This window comes from Triturus cristatus, chromosome 2_2, assembly GCF_964204655.1.
Source record: "Triturus cristatus chromosome 2_2, aTriCri1.1, whole genome shotgun sequence".
NCBI classification, from domain to species: domain Eukaryota; kingdom Metazoa; phylum Chordata; class Amphibia; order Caudata; family Salamandridae; genus Triturus; species Triturus cristatus.
In genome coordinates, this window is record NC_140582.1 from 207690929 (window position 1) to 207708539 (window position 17611).

General features: G+C 44.9%; 1 protein-coding gene and 1 pseudogene across 26 annotated transcripts in view; both read left to right on the plus strand.

The window, feature by feature from the left end:
* Nucleotides 1–17611, plus strand: part of SEC31A (SEC31 homolog A, COPII component) — a 350984-nt gene that overhangs the window by 223813 nt on the left and 109560 nt on the right. For all 26 annotated transcript variants that reach the window (XM_085641210.1, XM_085641201.1, XM_085641203.1 and 23 more), the window contains one exon: nt 11428–11554. In XM_085641210.1, the coding sequence (XP_085497336.1) occupies nt 11428–11554 (127 nt within the window). The remainder of the gene's footprint in view (nt 1–11427; nt 11555–17611) is intronic.
* LOC146862033 (apolipoprotein L3-like) overlaps nt 13509–17611 on the plus strand; it is a 9920-nt pseudogene continuing 5817 nt past the window's right edge.

The window sequence follows — 17611 nt, forward strand, 5'->3', positions numbered from 1 at the left end:
TAACATACTAATGAATGTGTTATTGCGCAGCGCAAGTCTATAGGACAACTCATGTGGGGGTAGGTCACTAAAAGAATGTTCATCAGTTATATTAAAAGCACGTTTAGAAACAGGATAATACATATGCAACAATATACTTGCAGTAACTATTAAAAAACTCAAGAAAAACAAAATTAATAAAGTCACAATACAGTGGCTACGCAGTGATTTACAATAAGCATGTCGTTTCATTATGATTCTGGACTCTACATGATTCAGACCTAAGGGATACATGTCGGGACAGATTCAACCGCTTCACCTTGGAGAGGACTTAAACAATCAAATCGTCCGACAGTTTTAGATCTGGACCTGAGTTTCTGTTTATAGAGTTCGGTGCTACTGGCCTCAGCCAAAGGTAGCTTTGAGTCAATGGGGGAAGACACACGGGAAGTACTGTTTGTGTCAGGAGGAAGTCCATTAAATTTTTTTATATGGGTGGAATGCACCCATCCTTTTCTTCCTTCGATCTTCACAGCTGTTCTGGTCGTCAGCAGGACCAACTTAGGAAGCCTCCACCTTGGCTCCAGTTGGGTTTTCCGATCAAAATTCCTGACGAGAACATAATCGCCGGGAATTACGTCATGAGGTTTCACCTCGGTGTTGTCAGGAAAAGCTGCGACTACCTGTGAACGACAAGATTGTAGTGCAGACATCAAGGAAGCCAGGTAATCTGTCAGCATATTACAGTCAACATCAGTTATTTTACGGGGTATAGGCGTCCCCCACATATTCGGTGGCCTACCAAAGATCACCTCATAAGGCGATAGCCCTGTTCGAGAGTGTGCTACCATTCTCATGTAAAATAGCGCAACTGGTAAGGCTACTATCCAGTCCACACCCTTTTCCTGACATATTTTAGACAATCTGATTTTTAAAAGTTGATTATGTCGTTCCACGAGACCTGCTGCCTCGGGGTGTCGGACACAGTGGAATTTCCACTGATATCCCAACAAGAGTGAGACATGTTTCATTAATTCGGATGAGAAAGGCTGACCGTTATCTGAATATACAACACGTGGTAAACCGTACCGTGGGAAGAATTCTCTAATTAGCTGCTTGGCAGTAGTCGGGGCAGTGTAATCTGATACGGGATACGCCTCTGTCCAACGGGAGAGAGCGCAGACAACTACGAGAACATATTTGAATCCTCGACAACGTTCCATCTGAATATAATCCATCTGGAGGACTTCAAAAGGATGGTCAGGAGGCTGAAATCCACCCTGCTCTACGGGAACACTCTTTCCTGGATTAAACTGACAACATATCATACAGGTACGAACTTTTTGTTTAGCTGCTGCTCGTAAATGTTTATTGAACCAAATGTGTTGAATGCTGTCTAGCATAGCCTTCTCTCCTAAATGTGCTGGACTGTGAACTGTAGCTATAATGGCTTGAACCATGGAATCAGGGAGAAACCATACAGATTTCTCCTTCGTCATCCATCCTTGATCTGTCTGGATCCCTCCTAGTTCAGTCCACTTCTTTATTTCTTCTGCTGTGGCATGTGTCTGTATGTCAATTACGTCAAGTGCGGGATCCTTAATTGTCATACACTGTGTTGGTGTCTGAACTATTGGCTTTGTCATGTCTAATGTGCGATTCTGAGCAGTCTGTTTAGCTGTTTTGTCAGCTAAATCATTGCCTTGAGAAATGGTATCAGTAACCTTCGTGTGTGCTTTACATTTCATAATCGATATAGCAGTGGGTAGATGTATTGCGTCTAACAAAGCATGAATGAGGGGTCCGTGCTGAATGTGGGCACCATGGGACGTTAAATAACCTCTCTCTCGCCACAGCACGCCGAAGTCGTGTACAACTCCGAATGCATAACGTGAGTCAGTGTATACATTAACTTTCTTATTTGTGGCTTGAATACAGGCTTGCGTTAGAGCAATAAGTTCTGCTGCTTGGGCTGACAAAGTATCTATACAATGTGTCTCAATAACTTCAGTGTCTGTTGTGACTGCATACGCGGCCACTAAATCTCCTGTACTTGTTCTCATGCACGATCCGTCTACATACAACGTCAGGTCTGGATCTAACAATGGAACGTCTGTCAAGTCTTGTCTAGGTTTCGTCTTTATTTCAATGATTTCAACACAATCATGAGCTAGTGGGTCTGTTCCAATTACAGGTAATAGTGTAGCAGGATTCAATGTATTACACCGTCGGATCTCTATGTGTGGTTGAAACAATGTCAGTTCATAACCGGTAAGTCTTGCTATGGTCAAGTGTTGTGTTTGTGTTCGGTTCACAAGAACCTCTACTGCATGTGGTACTTGTACTGTCAATGGGTGTCCTAATACTATGGCATCGCTTTGTCTGATTGCTAAAGCTGTCGCTGCCACTGATTTCAGGCATGCAGGCAAAGCCTGAGCTACGGGATCTAATGTACTGGAAAAATAAGCACATGGCTTGCGTGATCCTGCTTGATCCTGAGTGAGTACTGACAAGGCAGTACCTTCGCGTTCTGTAACAAAAAGTGTAAAATGTTTGCTATAACATGGCGTTGCTAAAACAGGTGCTTGACATAAAGCTTCCTTTAGGCTTTCAAAAGCTTGTGTATGTTCCTGAGTCCAAGGGAGAACAGTCGATGTGGCTGCCTCCTGTGTGGTTAACTGAATGAGTGGTTTTGCTAGAAATGCGTACTGAGGGATCCACTGCCTACAATATGAAGTGAGGCCTATGAAAGCCCGCACCTCCTTCTGTGTCTGGGGTATTGACATGTTAGCAATTAACTGGATGCGATCTGGTGTAAGCTGCCTTCCCTCCTTGGACAGCGAGTGACCAAGATAAATAACTCGCTGAACACAGAATTGCAGCTTAGAAGGGGACACCTTGTGCCCCTTGTCGGCTAGGAAATGTAAAACCGTCAGAGAAGCCTTTTCACATTCTGGCTCGCTTCTTGCGGTGATCAGCAGATCATCGACATATTGAAGCAGTGCAGTATTGACTGGCATGTGGATACTGTCAAGTTCTCGTTTCAGTGCTTGGCTATAGATGCTGGGGCTTTCTGTAAATCCTTGGGGAGCGCGTGAGAATTTAAAGCTGCGCCCATTTAAACTGAATCCGAACAAGTATTGGCTTTCCGGATCTATTGGGACGCTGAAAAAAGCATTCTTGAGATCAATTACAGTAAAGAATGTTGCTTCGGAATCAATTGCTGTCAACAATGATGATATATCAGGGACCACAGGGAATTGTGGTACAATACATTTGTTTAGTTCACGCAAATCAATAACCAATCGGTATACTGGTGGGGCAGTAGGGTCAGTTCGTTTAAGAATCGGAATTATCGGTGAATTACATATATTGGAGTCTGTTTCTATAACTACTCCCTGGGCAATCAGCTCATCAATGATTTTCAGCAAAGCCACTACAGCATCATGCGGTAACTTGTATTGTCGCATTCGTGGTAGTACCACTCCTGCTTTCAATGTAACTCGATAGGGTGTAATGTTCATGCAGCCAACATCCGTAGGGCCTTGTGCCCATAGATGTACTGGTAAAGTCTGTAGTCGGGGATCCATGTCTCTAGACACATAGTGACCTTTAAAATCACGCAAAAACAACCTTACTCCTTCCGGAGAACAACATATTATGGCTCCTAGTGCTTTCAGAGTTTTAATTCCTAACAGATTTTCTGGGCATGATTTAGTAAGCAATAAATCTGTAGTTCGTGTCAAAGGTCCTATCGTAAGTGGTAGAGGCTGTGATACTTCATTAACAATAGGTTTTCCCGAAAAACCAAGGGAAACATTTTGAGAGCCTGAGAGGGGTGCCCCTGGAACTTCACTTCGTTTTATAGTTGTTCGACTTGCCCCTGTATCGAGTAAGAATTTTCTATCTTGACCTAATAATTCACTATGTACATAAGGTCCTTCTTGATCTACAGGAATCTCGATAAGCGGTAAGTCAACTTCCCTCTCTAGGCTGGTTCATGCGTAATGCTGATATTCAGGGTATTCATACTGTGCAGTCTGATACATTTGTCGTGTTGTTGTTTGTGTGGCAGGAGCAGGCAACGGTGGTGCAGCTGGCACAAACTGTATGGGTTGCTGTGAGGCTGGCATGGACTGTTGCTGAACTGGCATGGACTGTCCATGCTGCATAGCTCCTTGTTCATTCTGATCTTGTCTAACTAATCGTGGTCTCTCTTTTGCAATACCTGTAGCTATATTACGTTTCAGGACTGGACAATCATGTACATAATGGCCTAGTTGTTTACAGTAATTGCAGGTTCCTTTTACAGGAACTGCAGAATCACCAGAATGTGTCACACCCTTTTTGTGACCATCTGCTGGTACTGTCTGAGAAACTAGCATTTTCATTTTTGTATCCTTCATGCGTCTATGCTCGTGTTCTTGTTCATCCCTAATTCTATTGTGATGATACTGTAACATTTGTAGCATTTGCGACGGAGTGTTACTTTGCCAGGTACTCTCGAATTTCAATATTCTATTCTTCACTGGAGGCAATGCATTTTCCACCAATTTTGTCACAAATAAATGTGGATATGAGTCACTACTTGCTTTTATACCACTATTTATACCAAAACATTTTTCAAATCGAGCATAATAATCGCTTGTGTCTTCATCTTGCTTTTGTTTGCAGGCTGTGATTGCACCCCAATCTTCCTTTTTTGTAGTTAATAAACGTGGCAGTACCTGTACTAGTAAACCTGGTAACAGTTTAACTTTATCCCCGAGCCCCGAACCTGCAGTTCGGCTCCTTTCTTCCTCTGCTAATGCTGTCCAGTCTATCTTTTGGTCTCCTACTTCCCACTCTTTTTCTTTCAGTTTTTCATAAATGCCAGCAGGCAAAAGCACCTTTAATATCGTCATAATATCAGGAAAGGTGTACTCTCCCATCAGTAACATGTCTTTAATTTCTCGGTGGAAACCCGCTGGGTCTTTGTCATGACTAGGTACTACTTTCTTCATTTCTAATAATTCCATTTTTGATATGGGTGTGTAAACAAATACACGGTGAAACTCATTGTCTTCGCCTTTTATTGGGTGCACTTCTCGTAAAGGATTTTGTCTATCCATATAGTACGGCGTTCTTTCTCTGTGGGGCAGCGAGAGAGAATCCGGACTTACAAAAAGGACATACTGTTTACGTGACACTAATATCTCTTTAATTAGCTTATTACTAGAACCTCTCCATCTGTTTGTGAGTAGTTCCGTTAATATATCAGGTAAAGGACCAGGGTCAGCATGTTGGCACTTATATAATATGAGGAGTTGCTGAATCATATAGATTCCAGCTAAGCGTTGTTCATCTGTACTGAGATTGAGAAACGTGTGTGCTACGGTCTCATCACCGTATTTTTCAGGACTGTCAATCCAGTGAACGGCTGATCTGGCTAATTCTTGCTCATCCATGGAATCGAGGAGGTGGTAACCCCTTCGTTCTCGTAGTATCTTATCTGCGGTTTGAAACGAATGTTCAGGAGACTTCAGATTTATTACAGGCGTCGGATACGTTCTGCTGTTTTTTGGGCATACAGAATGTATTGGATCAGGAAAACATCTAGTATTTTCACAGGATCTTCCTCTGCCTACATAGGCTATGGTCTCTGACTGTCTTGCGGAATTCCCTGATTCGGACACTTCATCTTGCTCAAACTCGTCTGTTCCCAGTCTTTCTTCATGAATACGCTCTATTTCTTTACGGATTTTTCGGCACATGGCTATTATACAATTTTGCTTATCGTGTCTCCCTTCTGATATATTCTGACTCCATCTTGTAAGAATAAGCATTGCATTCGGGTCTACCCCCGGACGATCTTGATTTCTGATCATACAGTTTATGAGGAAACGTAACAGTTCCCCCTGTATCTCTACTTTCTGGAATTCCATAGCTCTGTTAATACATCCTGGATCTCGTCCTGTTTGAACAAAATGATATATGTTGTCTAGATGCGTAGTCATCCCTGGTAACCTCGCTAAATACTCTGCGGCTCGCCTGATACGTAATGATGCCAGGACCATTTCGTCCTCTTTACCAACCACCGGGTCATATCTACAATTTACAAGGAGTTCCTTAAGCGTACGTTCACTTACGAATTTAGGTGTACGTGAATGTGCTGACTCTTGAAAGACAAGTTTATTTATTCTAGGTGGTGTAAAAGTACTGCTAGCACCTCCCGTGGCCCTATCTGGGGCGTCGGGTGTGAATGGGTTCGTTGAACGTGACACAGCAACTATGGGTGTCGATACCTCTGTAGAGTCGACTGCGGAGACAGATGCGGAAACAGATGTGCTTGCCGACGCTTGTGTCGGAACTTGCTGTTGCACGGGGACAGATACATGATCCTGACGTTGAACCCCTCCGCCAGACGGTCTATGTGGTGCGGCGTTAGCATACTCGGGAGCTGCGTCATCTAGATATGAGGAAAGAAAAACATCTTCTGCGGTTCTGGGAAGCCCCTTTGGATGTACCTTAATTGGAAATAATGGGGGTGGCAAGTCTTTTGGTATCTCTGGAGCAGCCTTAGGTAATCCTTCGGCTAGTAGGGGATACATACCATTCATAAGAGCATTTCTTTGTCTATTTACTTGTTCTGATCTCACTCGGATACCTTCCTCAATTAATAGATTTTCTTGAACTTTATTTGAACTTTCTTTACTCCTCTCTTCTTGTCTACGTGCTTTTTCTGTTCGTCTATGAGATTCTTTACGCCATAACTCAACAGCGTCTTTCTGTGACTGTCTGACCTTTCTTTTCCATAACTCTTCCTCCACTTTCATGATGCACTCTGCATCCCAGGTTCCCGCTATGGGCCACCTTTGACTTTCCGGTAATCCCTTGGTATAATCTACCCATAGATCAAGAAACAATATGGCATCTAAGCCATGTTTATGGTACATAAAATGCCCTGGAGTGTCCCTAGGAGGAATAGGAACTGCTTCTTCAAGCACCCCTTTTCTGGTAGTAATCTGTCTTAACTTCGAGAAGAGCGGCATATTTACAACTGATCTGATACTTACTCTTGAATTTACTTAATATGGAAAAACACAATAATGAACGGTGAACAATGAACAATCATTCATACCACAATATGCAAGACATTTCTGAATACTTTAAACATTAAACATTAAACATTATAACAATGATCGACAATGATGACAGTCTGCCTAACTAATCACCACGCTGAATTCTTGACAATAACTGAATACTTCGGAATACTTGATATACTGCTAAACAGTACATATACACTGCTAAACAGTGCAGACCGGATTTGTGTACCCAAATCCGTCTTGACCGGCACAACCTATGTGCGCGTCAACACGCCTCCCCGGCGATGGTACTCACCGAGTAGCTCCTTGAAACGGAAGGCCTCAGAGAATGGACAGGACTCGATGACTGCGGACAGCGGACCCTCTGGACATCGGGATTTCGGAAAACCTGGTGGGCCTCTGTATACCTCGGATCTTGCTCTCTCAGCTAGGCTCTGGTCGGGATACTTCGCACTTCTCACCGCCTCGTCTGGGTTGATCGCAGCCTCAGTCGCCCCCGCTTGACCGGAGGGAGCTTACAGGAAATCCTGCTGGTACGCGTTTATGGTCCGTCCAGCTGTGGCAGGAGACCGGGCCTGCAACGCACCGCCGGCGCGTGAGATGAGAAAGTGTCCCTGTTCGGGCGCCATTATGTGGTAAATAAAATACCGGACTGAATTTCATACGGAATCCTAAAATAAAGAAAAATAGCTCAAAATAACAAGAGGCAGAATCCGTGGTATAAGAGGTTTTCTAAATGGGCTTTATTCCATTTTTGATGGCCGACTCGAGTCGCGGCCTTCAGGTTCCGTCACCACGAGGGTTCAGGAAGTGAAGTACAATAATTTATTGACAGACATGTATTTTTATAATAAGTGCATTACAATGAAACGAATGTAAAAGGCGTAACATTTGATAAGAAAAATGACGTGACAGTGACATAATCGAAACTAGGCGTAACAAGGAATAAAAGAAACATGATTGGTTAAGATTATCAGACATAGGTGGATCTATAAGATAATACTTGGCATAGATGCGCGCGCAGCAGCATGACGTGTAATTGACGTGCAACTAGGGGGTGAAGGGGACTTGACATTTAGCTCTACATGTGGAGACGAGAAGTCTGGGGGGTCAAGTCAACCTAATCCCAAATCATATCTACCATCCTATGTTTGGAGAACTATGTTATCCACAAGGAAGGACTCTCGGACAGAATCTATTCTATACTAACTGTGTGTGCGTGTACAAGCGTCTAAGTGTCTATATGAGATGCGAGGGGCAGAAAACTTTCCATGGCAGCAGGGCTATGAATCACTTGCAGGAGGACGGAAAGGCTGAGTCCTTGCTTGTGAGCTAAAGGAAATGTTTACCTAAATCACTTGACAGGAATGCATCGGCTGAAGAGCAAAATAGATAATTCGAAGGTGAAATACAACTTCTTGGCAGGCAGGCGAAAACTGGCCGAGGCAGACATTGTTAGCTGCACAGGGAGTAGGACAAAGTTCATGGATACAGATGCGAGCTCAAGCTGAAGCTGTCAGAGACAGAGAGCAGGGAAAGGCTTTGAGGACAGAATCGGGCCTACTTGCCTGAACTGTAAAAATGGAGTAACTTAGCCATATAAAGTCGGTGGCCTTTCATACTTAGGAATCGAATATCCAGCCCATCAATGGCGGATCTGACAGAGAACATGTCGACGGTAGACACACATATGTTTGCGTCTTAGAAACTGGAACTGGAGGGAACATACATGTACTTGTAACATGCATATAGAACCGTTGGGGTCCAAGATAGGGGACATAACTGATCAGGAAAATCCACATTTCCACAGACCTAGGTCTCATGTTGGCCCAGAGAGAGATTACATGGCACTGGAAATCCAGGGAGGGCCCATCAGTTAGGAGATGGATGAATGAGCTGTTGAAATGGTCTAGATGTGAAAGTGTGCTCAGAAGGCGACAGGCTGCCAAGGCGGGTAACGAGAAGGGCTTGGAGTTGGCGAGGGCTTGGGAGATGATAGTACAGGCTCTGCAAGACTACCTGCTGGAGTGCGAAGAACACGAACATTCGGAGGGCGGGGTTCCATGAGGCTTGGGAGACCAAATGCAAAACCCGATTAATGGCAAACTTTAGCGTCAGAACCCACAATTATAACCCACATCAGCAGCAGTTGGGGGGTGGGAAGGGTGGAGGGGAGTTAATGGGGTATTGCGGTAGTGATCAGAAGAGCGCCTGCAGAAAGGATCTATGACTGATGACTACAGGGGAACGGGGTTCCAGAGCAGAGCTCCTTGGGTACATATAATGTGATTACCGATAGGCCTTAGGAACTGATACCACGGGAGGGCACTAGTGTGGACCTGATGTTGTGGACACGAACAATACTGGTGCCAACCACTCTGAGTGGCTGACTATACTTGGCGGCGTTTTTGGGGAGGGAGTTTGATGGGTATAAAAGCAGATACTATATTATGCTGTTGACCTGACATCTCTCTGAGATGTTCGCCATGATTCTCTTGAGTCACTGTACTGGTACGCCGCCCGGCCCCCGGGATGTGGGCTGAATTGCTGTGTGCATTTTTATAACCACGGATGTGCTTTGAGATGACATGCGTGTACAGGTTGACTTAATGGATGCCTTGTTTATAACTCTGCAATAAAAACATGTTTTAAAAAAAAAATTACATTTTCCTTGGGAAGAACTCTACCTTCCAGAAACGTTGAAATATGGATGGCAGATATAAGCACCACTTCTGGCTCGGGGCTTATAGGATCAGACTGCAACACAAAATAAGCCTGGGCACAGGGTCAAACTGGGGCAGAAAATAGGCACAGGCATCGAATTAAAGATGTCCCTCAGTAGTGAATTCAAAATTCTATTTTTTTTAAAGTGCCCATTGTTTGTAAATTGGGGTAGTTTTGAACATGTAAAGGCACTCTGTTTTAGTGCTTTGCAATGCACGGAATACTGCATTAATTTGAGCTTGCTGCAGGCAATGTTTGTTTTATTATCAGGGAAAACTGTGAAAGCCGGCCCAGCAGACCGTAAAACAGACCCAAACAGGCCAAAAAAACAGCACACACACTGACCTGTCAAAAAAGCCCGTCAGGCACTGTCTGATTGCACAATAGGCTAGTCTAAAACTTTGTGGCTGTTAAAAAAACTTTTTTCTCTGTAAAATATCCTTTTGACTTATCGCCCTTGAGCCTGAGTGAATGGTTACCTGTTCTTACTTTTATCTGAGCAGGTGCCGTGTTAACTCCTGGTGTGACTGTTTACATGCGTTAGCAGGATAACCTAATCCCCCCACTCTCTGCCTCTTTGGCCTCCCATGGGAGATAAGGCTGTACATTGGAACCCTTGCAGTGCTTACATTTAATATCTTCAATTCAGCTTTATTGACCACTTTTGGAGTCCTGATTATTTTGTAAGAGACGTTTGCCTGTCTTTGAAGTGAGCTTGCTTTAGTTTGAAAGTTAGTAAGAGTAGAGGTAATTATTTGCATTCATACACCATGCAGCTTCTCTAGAGTATCTATAATTGTGCACAAATCAACACAGACGTACTTGGATAAAGGGCCTGAAGCATGTCTTCTCTCTCTTTGCTTGATGTAGACTGGGACAAATGTCTTTAACAATTATCTCTTGATAGGTGGGTATTGAACTCATATGATTGTAATTTTTTATTATGATTTTTGAGGTTATCTTAAAAGCACCACTTAGGTGATCACTTGCATGAATGTAGACTCTTTATTAGTGCCATCTGGTAATTTTTAAAGTGTTGGGATGAAACTCCTTTCTATTAATTTTATCCCACATGCAAGCAGAACTGTCTAAAAGGAGGACTTCGGGAGGGTGGGCTTGGTGATGGGATGATTAATTCTCCCTTTGAGAAATGTTTAGAAAAGTTGGGTTGAATTTTGCATTTTCAGCACATGTCGCCCAAAATATCTGGCAAAAAGCCCCGACTGCCTCAGGTTTACCAATTGTGATCCTCTGGCCCCTTAGACCTTTTCCTCTTCTATGTTCTTTCTTTTTCCTTGGACTGTGGATGCTCCGCAAACTGTGAGTGAGAAGAATTTCATTGCACTGTGTAAAAGCAAACGTTATTTAGTCCAGGAAAGCCATTGCCTATGGTAAAATAAAATCATTGCCATGAAAAACAGGTTTTGTGAAAAGTCTGTTGTATAAAGGCACTGCTCCACAAAATAGAGGGATAATAAACCTTATATTTGTAGGAAGATGCAATTAAAGATTGTTGAAATGAAATTTCTCTGTAACCCTGATGTTGTACATTTTTGTTTAACATTGTCACCACACTGACAACCTATCATCTATAAAAGTAATGTGTTCTTTTTTCCTCTTTCTTCACTGCTCCTCCCAGCTCATCACTGCCGTGGTGACAAAGAATTGGAAGGAGATTGTGCAGTCATGCGATTTACAAAACTGGAGGGAGGCTTTAGCTGCTGTATTAACTTATGCTAAGGCAGATGAATTTGCAATGCTATGCGGTAAGTATTGGATATGAGGTGATAATTCCTTTCTTCCTGCTCCTTTCGCCCTTCCTCGACCTCCTCACAAATGAGTTTGCAATAATATTAGTAACATATGCTGCGACTCTGTGATTATTGGAAATTATTAAGAGAACCTTTCTTTTCCTGGGGAAGCCATTGTTTTCATTAGATTTTCATTGGGTCTCCAATAAATTATGTAGAAGCAGCTTGAAAACTTTGGTGTGTCCGTCCAATCCTTGACAGTGGTTTGCTCCTTTCATTCCAGCCTTTGTATAAGCCATTCGTGGAAAGCTGTAAATTGGAGGATAACGGGTTTTGTGACAATTTCTGGAGAGTAGCACTCTGAAATTCCATCCTATTTTTATTTATGTATTCTACCAAATTGGCTTGTGATCTACCTTAAAGGTTTTCCCTCAGGCCAGTTTGGCAGTCACATCTGACTAATGCAAAGAACAGAGGGGAGAGGAGTTGACCTAACGGCTAGGGCGGTCGACCTCAAATCTGGGGAACTGGGTTTGAATCTCGGCAATGACGCTGAACATCCTGTGATTCTGGGCAAATCACTTTATCTCCCCGTGGCTAACAAAAATTAATGTGTCCTCATGTAATGCAGCTGGTGCTATGTGAAGCGCTCTGATACCCAATTCGGGTCAAGTTTACACTATATAAAACTCTGTTAAAAAAACTGTACAGAGCAGCATCAAAGAAAAGTACTCATTAACATATCTTCACAGTAAGCGAATAAGGGTTGCTTTGGAATACTGCTGTTAATCAATGAGCACAGCATTCACACCAGTCTTTGGCTTCGCCCTAGAATAAATGGTGTTAGCAATTGGGTGTGAGGGAGGGTATGCATGGCTTATTGAATACAATATGAAAGTTAGCATGGTAGAGCCATAAACCATATGCAGATGTGAAGTAGGTTAGTTATACCTATGAACTTTCCCCAGAATTTTTTTTTTTCTGTAGTTTACATTTCACATGTTTAATGGTCTCCTTAGCGGGATGTAGATATTCACAAAGGGTTTGCTTGCCTTTGAGATCCTCCGGATAACTCAGTTGGTCCCTCAACTAATGATGCCTCCTGATCAAGCAGAATAGGGGTCCTCTGCATCTGTTTTTTGTTCACGGCTAAAAGGATGATATTGCTGTGATCAGCTCAGCTTTTTTTGTTTTTATTAAATAATACACCATTGTCTTTTTGCTACAAGCTCAGGCTTTGGCTGTTCAATGTGCTTTCGAGCTTTGGGGGTAGGGCAAACACACCCCAATGTTAAGCGATAAACTTTACTCACTCTTACAGAAGTCATTGTTTGACAAAATATGCTAAGCATACTTTGAAAAGAATAAGAGGTTAAAACATATACAGGCAAGACAAATTCTAGTGGCCGTAGACCAGAATGTGTTAATATACTTAATGCTGGTATACAAGAGCGATTGATAAACTTAATCCCCCATGCTTTCCCTTATTTGGGATACCCCACTATGCACAGCAATGTAAGTAACTTAATTCTGGGTGGACTTTTATGTATTTATTGGTATTGAGTACTTAATGTGTATACTGTAGTTTGAGCAGCATCTTGGTCTCTCCTGTTACAGTCTGAATTTGAGTGAAATAAGCTGAGACCCTAAACGTCTAGTCCACAAAGAACTGTTCTAGAATCCAGCAGCTACAGGGGGAGTTTTACTGGGGAAAGATATTGCAGGCCCATGGGACCTATAGAACCACTTGGGACTACTTGTGCTGTCTCAACTTAATAACTAAAATTCCCTTTCAAGCTGTTGAGATGGGATGAGGTGAAGCATTTATAATTTATAATTTTTCCAGGCAAACAGTGCTTTTGAAGGCCACAGTTATATCAGACAGCAGCACATGAGTGTCTGAAAGCATAGTATTTTACCTAGAAAAATGTAAAAAGAGTGCTATTGTCTTTCTGTGCTTCAAACGGAGATGGCTTCCACGTGAGTGTTGTACAGCATAATTTCTCTTCCCAAAGCACAAACATCCAGCTCAACAGAGTTGTATCTCTTCTTCAAATGGAGTGCAGGGTAAAGGGTACTAGCTCTTTTTAGTACTCTTTAAGCAATCTTCGTTTAGGCAACTAGGCTCTTCTCAACTAGAAAGGTCCAGCCACATCACACCAGCTTTGTAGGATCTCCACTTCCTTTCAGTTGCTCAGACATCCACATTTAAACCGTAAGTGTAGGAAAGTGGGTCTCCCACCCCCCGTTTTTGCCAGATTTCTGATGCACTTTGACTTTATGTACCCTGGGTCCCTGCCAATCAGGTTCCCAAGGTCTGTGTTCTTTCCCTAAACTGTACCTTTGTGCCCCCAATTGGCACCTCTCTGGCCACATATAAGATCCTTGTGATAGGTACCATGGGTACCAAGGGCACTGTGACCAAGGAAGGCTTCTAAGGGCTGCAGCACGTATTGTGCCACCTTTAGAGGTTCTGTATATTAACACACACACACACTGCCATTTCAGGCTGCGTGTTATGGTGCAGAGAAAAGTGAAGAGTGCCTGCAACCCACCGCCTATGGTATAGGTAAGACACCCCTCCAGCTGGGTGCACTATATCACTGGTGAGGGTACAGTTGCATGAGCAATGTACCCCTACGGTGTCCAAGTCCATTCTTAGACATTGTAAGTGCAGTAAAGCCATAAAGAGTATATGGTCTGGGAGTTCGTCATTACAAACTCCACAGCACCATAATGGCTTTACTGAACTCCTGGAAGTTTGGTAGCAAACTTCTCAGCATAATAAACCCACACTGATGCCAGTGTGAGATTTATTATACCATGCACTTAAAAGGCATCTTAGAGATGCCCCCTGAAAAACAACCAGCCTCTGATGGGTTCCCTGACTGGTAAACACCAGCCTACCACCACAAGACCAGTCTCTGGACCCCTGGGGTGAGAGCATTCACTCCCTGAGCCCAGAAACAAAGCCTTTCCTGAGCGGAGGTGTTCACACCTCTCCCAGGACAGGAAGAAACATCTGTGGCAGGGGCGCTTCAAAGGCCTTGCCCCCTTTGTAACACTATCCCCAGCCTCTCCTCCTATCAGGAGCAGGCCTTCCTCCTGTCTCACCCCTTTTCGGCGGAAAGACAGGCTGGAAAAATTCGAACAGTCCAGAAGGTGTGCCCACCTCTGCCAACCCTACCGCTCAGGTGGTGGAGGCGAGGTGAAGCCCATGGCACTCTCCAATCAGGATAAAGGATTGTCCCCACTCTGTGGGGGTGAGCACACCTAGGGAGTTGTCACCCTTTGGTCAGTAGCCCAATGGCTACCACCTTGAGACCCCTAAAACACCATCTAAATATAGTATTTAGGGGCCAGCCCTGAACTCAGAAGGCAGATTCCCGCATCCTACGAAGAAGGACGAAAGCAGACGCCCAACAGTGAAGGACTGGCCTGTTTGGAGTTTCCAGAGATCCTGCCCCAAAAATCGCCTTGTCCTTCAGCCAGCAGCGTCCAGAACCGCTGGGAGGACTGACTGCCTTCAACAAAGACTGGATCTCCTGTGAACAGCATCTCTGTTCAAATGAATTCCCAAAGAAAGACTCCGAGCCTGTTGAAGAGAAAGAAAACTGACGCCTGGAACCATAACTGCACCCGGCACCTATGGCCCGAGTGGCCCACTGTTCCCAGCGAGGTCCCCCAGTGCTTCAGAGTCCACCGTGGGCTGACCCCTCCAGGACTCCCAGACGTCGCCTGTAGCCTCTGCACCGAGACCCCCCAACTAGAGTGACACAGTCAGGTGAAATCTGACCTCAAAAGGCACCCCTGCGCCCTGTAGAAGAGGACCCGAGGTGCACCTACGTCCCTGAGGCCCCCAACTTACCTGCCCAGCTGTTGGTTCTTCCAGGAACACTTCCTGGACAGAGCCTGCAGTCCAAATCACAAAATGGCAACTTCCATTGAAAACAACAGGGCACCCGGCGCTAAGTCGGCGCCCTGAACCTGGTCGCTGCTGTGGGTGCACCTGGTATGCTAACTTGGATCCCCCTTGCCCTGAGCTAAACTCTAGGAGCTTTGCTCCCACATCCAAGTGGCGTGCCATGAGCAGCCACCAACCGGAGGCCCCCTATCTCCCTTTGGATAACATTGGGCCTCAGCACTCTGCACCTGGCCGCCCTAGTGCCGCTGAGGGTGCTCTTTGACTGCATCCTTGACCCTGGGGGGACCCTGGTTCTAACCCCAGAAATCCAACCCCCAAGACCAAGTACTTACCTTAAAACAGATAACCTGATTTTCTCCCATAGGACTGCATTGACTGCTTTTCCGTGAAAAAGGTGTAAGTGTGGAGTTGGTATTTGTGTGGGAACCTAAGAAACTGTGTGTTCGAGGCATATGAGCTGCAGATCACACACTAAGGATAAGATCGCCATCTGGTGTTGGGCTCGGATGATTTCAGGTTGTTGTTGTCTTCGGAAGAAGTCTTTGGTCACGAGATTGGTGACTCCTCCCCTGGACAACAGTGCGCATGGGCATCCACTCCATCCTCAGATTGTTTTTTTCCGCCATTGGGTTTGGATGAACTTTTTTCCGCTCCAGCAGAAAACTTCTAGCAATCACACCAACTCTCAAAATTTGAAAACTCGGCGTCGAAATCCACATCGGACCAGATCTGGACGCGGCTGATGGAAAGGACACCTTTTAAAAAATGCCCCCAATGTGGAGCAAAGTTTCCTCATAGTGATCACCACGAGGTCTGTAATTTGTGCCTTTCACCAGACCACAACGATTCCAGCTGTCCAGCCTGCGCCGCATTCCGTTCGAAGAAAACTATCCGGGACCGAAGAGCTTGACGCCATATCATGGCCAAGCCGGTTCCGGAACCAGAAGACATCTTTGCACAGGATGTCCCTGACGACGACGACTCCGAAGATCTCCAGATCGTGTCCGAGGCCGATGATTCTGATCCGGGGCAGCCTGTGAGTACCAGCCCCCCTACCCCAACACCACCCAAAAAGACATTGGTTAAGACTCTGCCAGCTGGGCCCAGTCGCGATCCAAAAACATCTTCAGAAGCCCCGCCCTCGGGCCCGGCTCCGAAGAAAAGTCAGCCTGCAGGTGGCTCGGCCTCGAGCAAACCTCATGTTATTGTGCCTATATTACCTTCGGCACCGAAGCAGGCTCCGAGACCGAAATCTCCATCGGCCCCGAAACGTCACTCGGCACCGACATCTCCACCGGCACCGAAACGTTCTTCGGCGCCGAGGTCTCCACCGACACCGAAAGGCTCGTCGGTACCGAAAGGTCCTTCGGCACCGACAGGTTCTTCGGCACCGAAAAATCCACCGGAACCGAAAAGTTCTTCGGCACCGAAAACATCCTCGGTGCCAAAACAAGTCCAGAAGGAACAAAAATCAAAATCGGAATCAAAAAAGTCGGCGCCAAAGCCGCCTTCGGACAGTGAGGAACTCTTTCGGCCTGATCAAGAACAAAAACGGATTTACATAAATCCAAAAACTGGACATGTCACAGCGGTGCCCTACAAGAAAAGGAAGCTGGACACAACACCTCCTCCAGCACCTCCAAAGAAGGACTGTGCCACTTCACCCATATGTCCTTCCTCTCCTACCTTACCTCCTATTCCATCCCAGGGGGAGGGGGAGACCCAGATTTCTTTACTGATCCCACTGATCCTACTGATCCCTTTACACTCCCGGACACAGCACCAGTAGATGACTGGACTTACCCTATGCCTGATATGCCTGACCCCACTCCATACCCCTCAAAACCCTCCCCTCCTGATGGCCATTTAGGGTTCGGTCAGCTTATAAACAGAGCGGCATTGTTTCATGGCCTCACCATGCACACCGACACTCCTGAGGAGGATTTTCTCTTCTACACTTTTGAGCAGTCGCAGAAGACAGTTCACATTCTACCCATGATTAAGGGAGTGATAAAGCATGCCAATGAGGTTTTTAAAGACCCTGTCAGGGCCAGGGTTCTCAACCCCAGAATAGAAAAGAAATACAGACCGGTGCCACAAGATCCTGCGTACATCAAGGCGCAACTCCCCCTAGACTCACTAGTCAT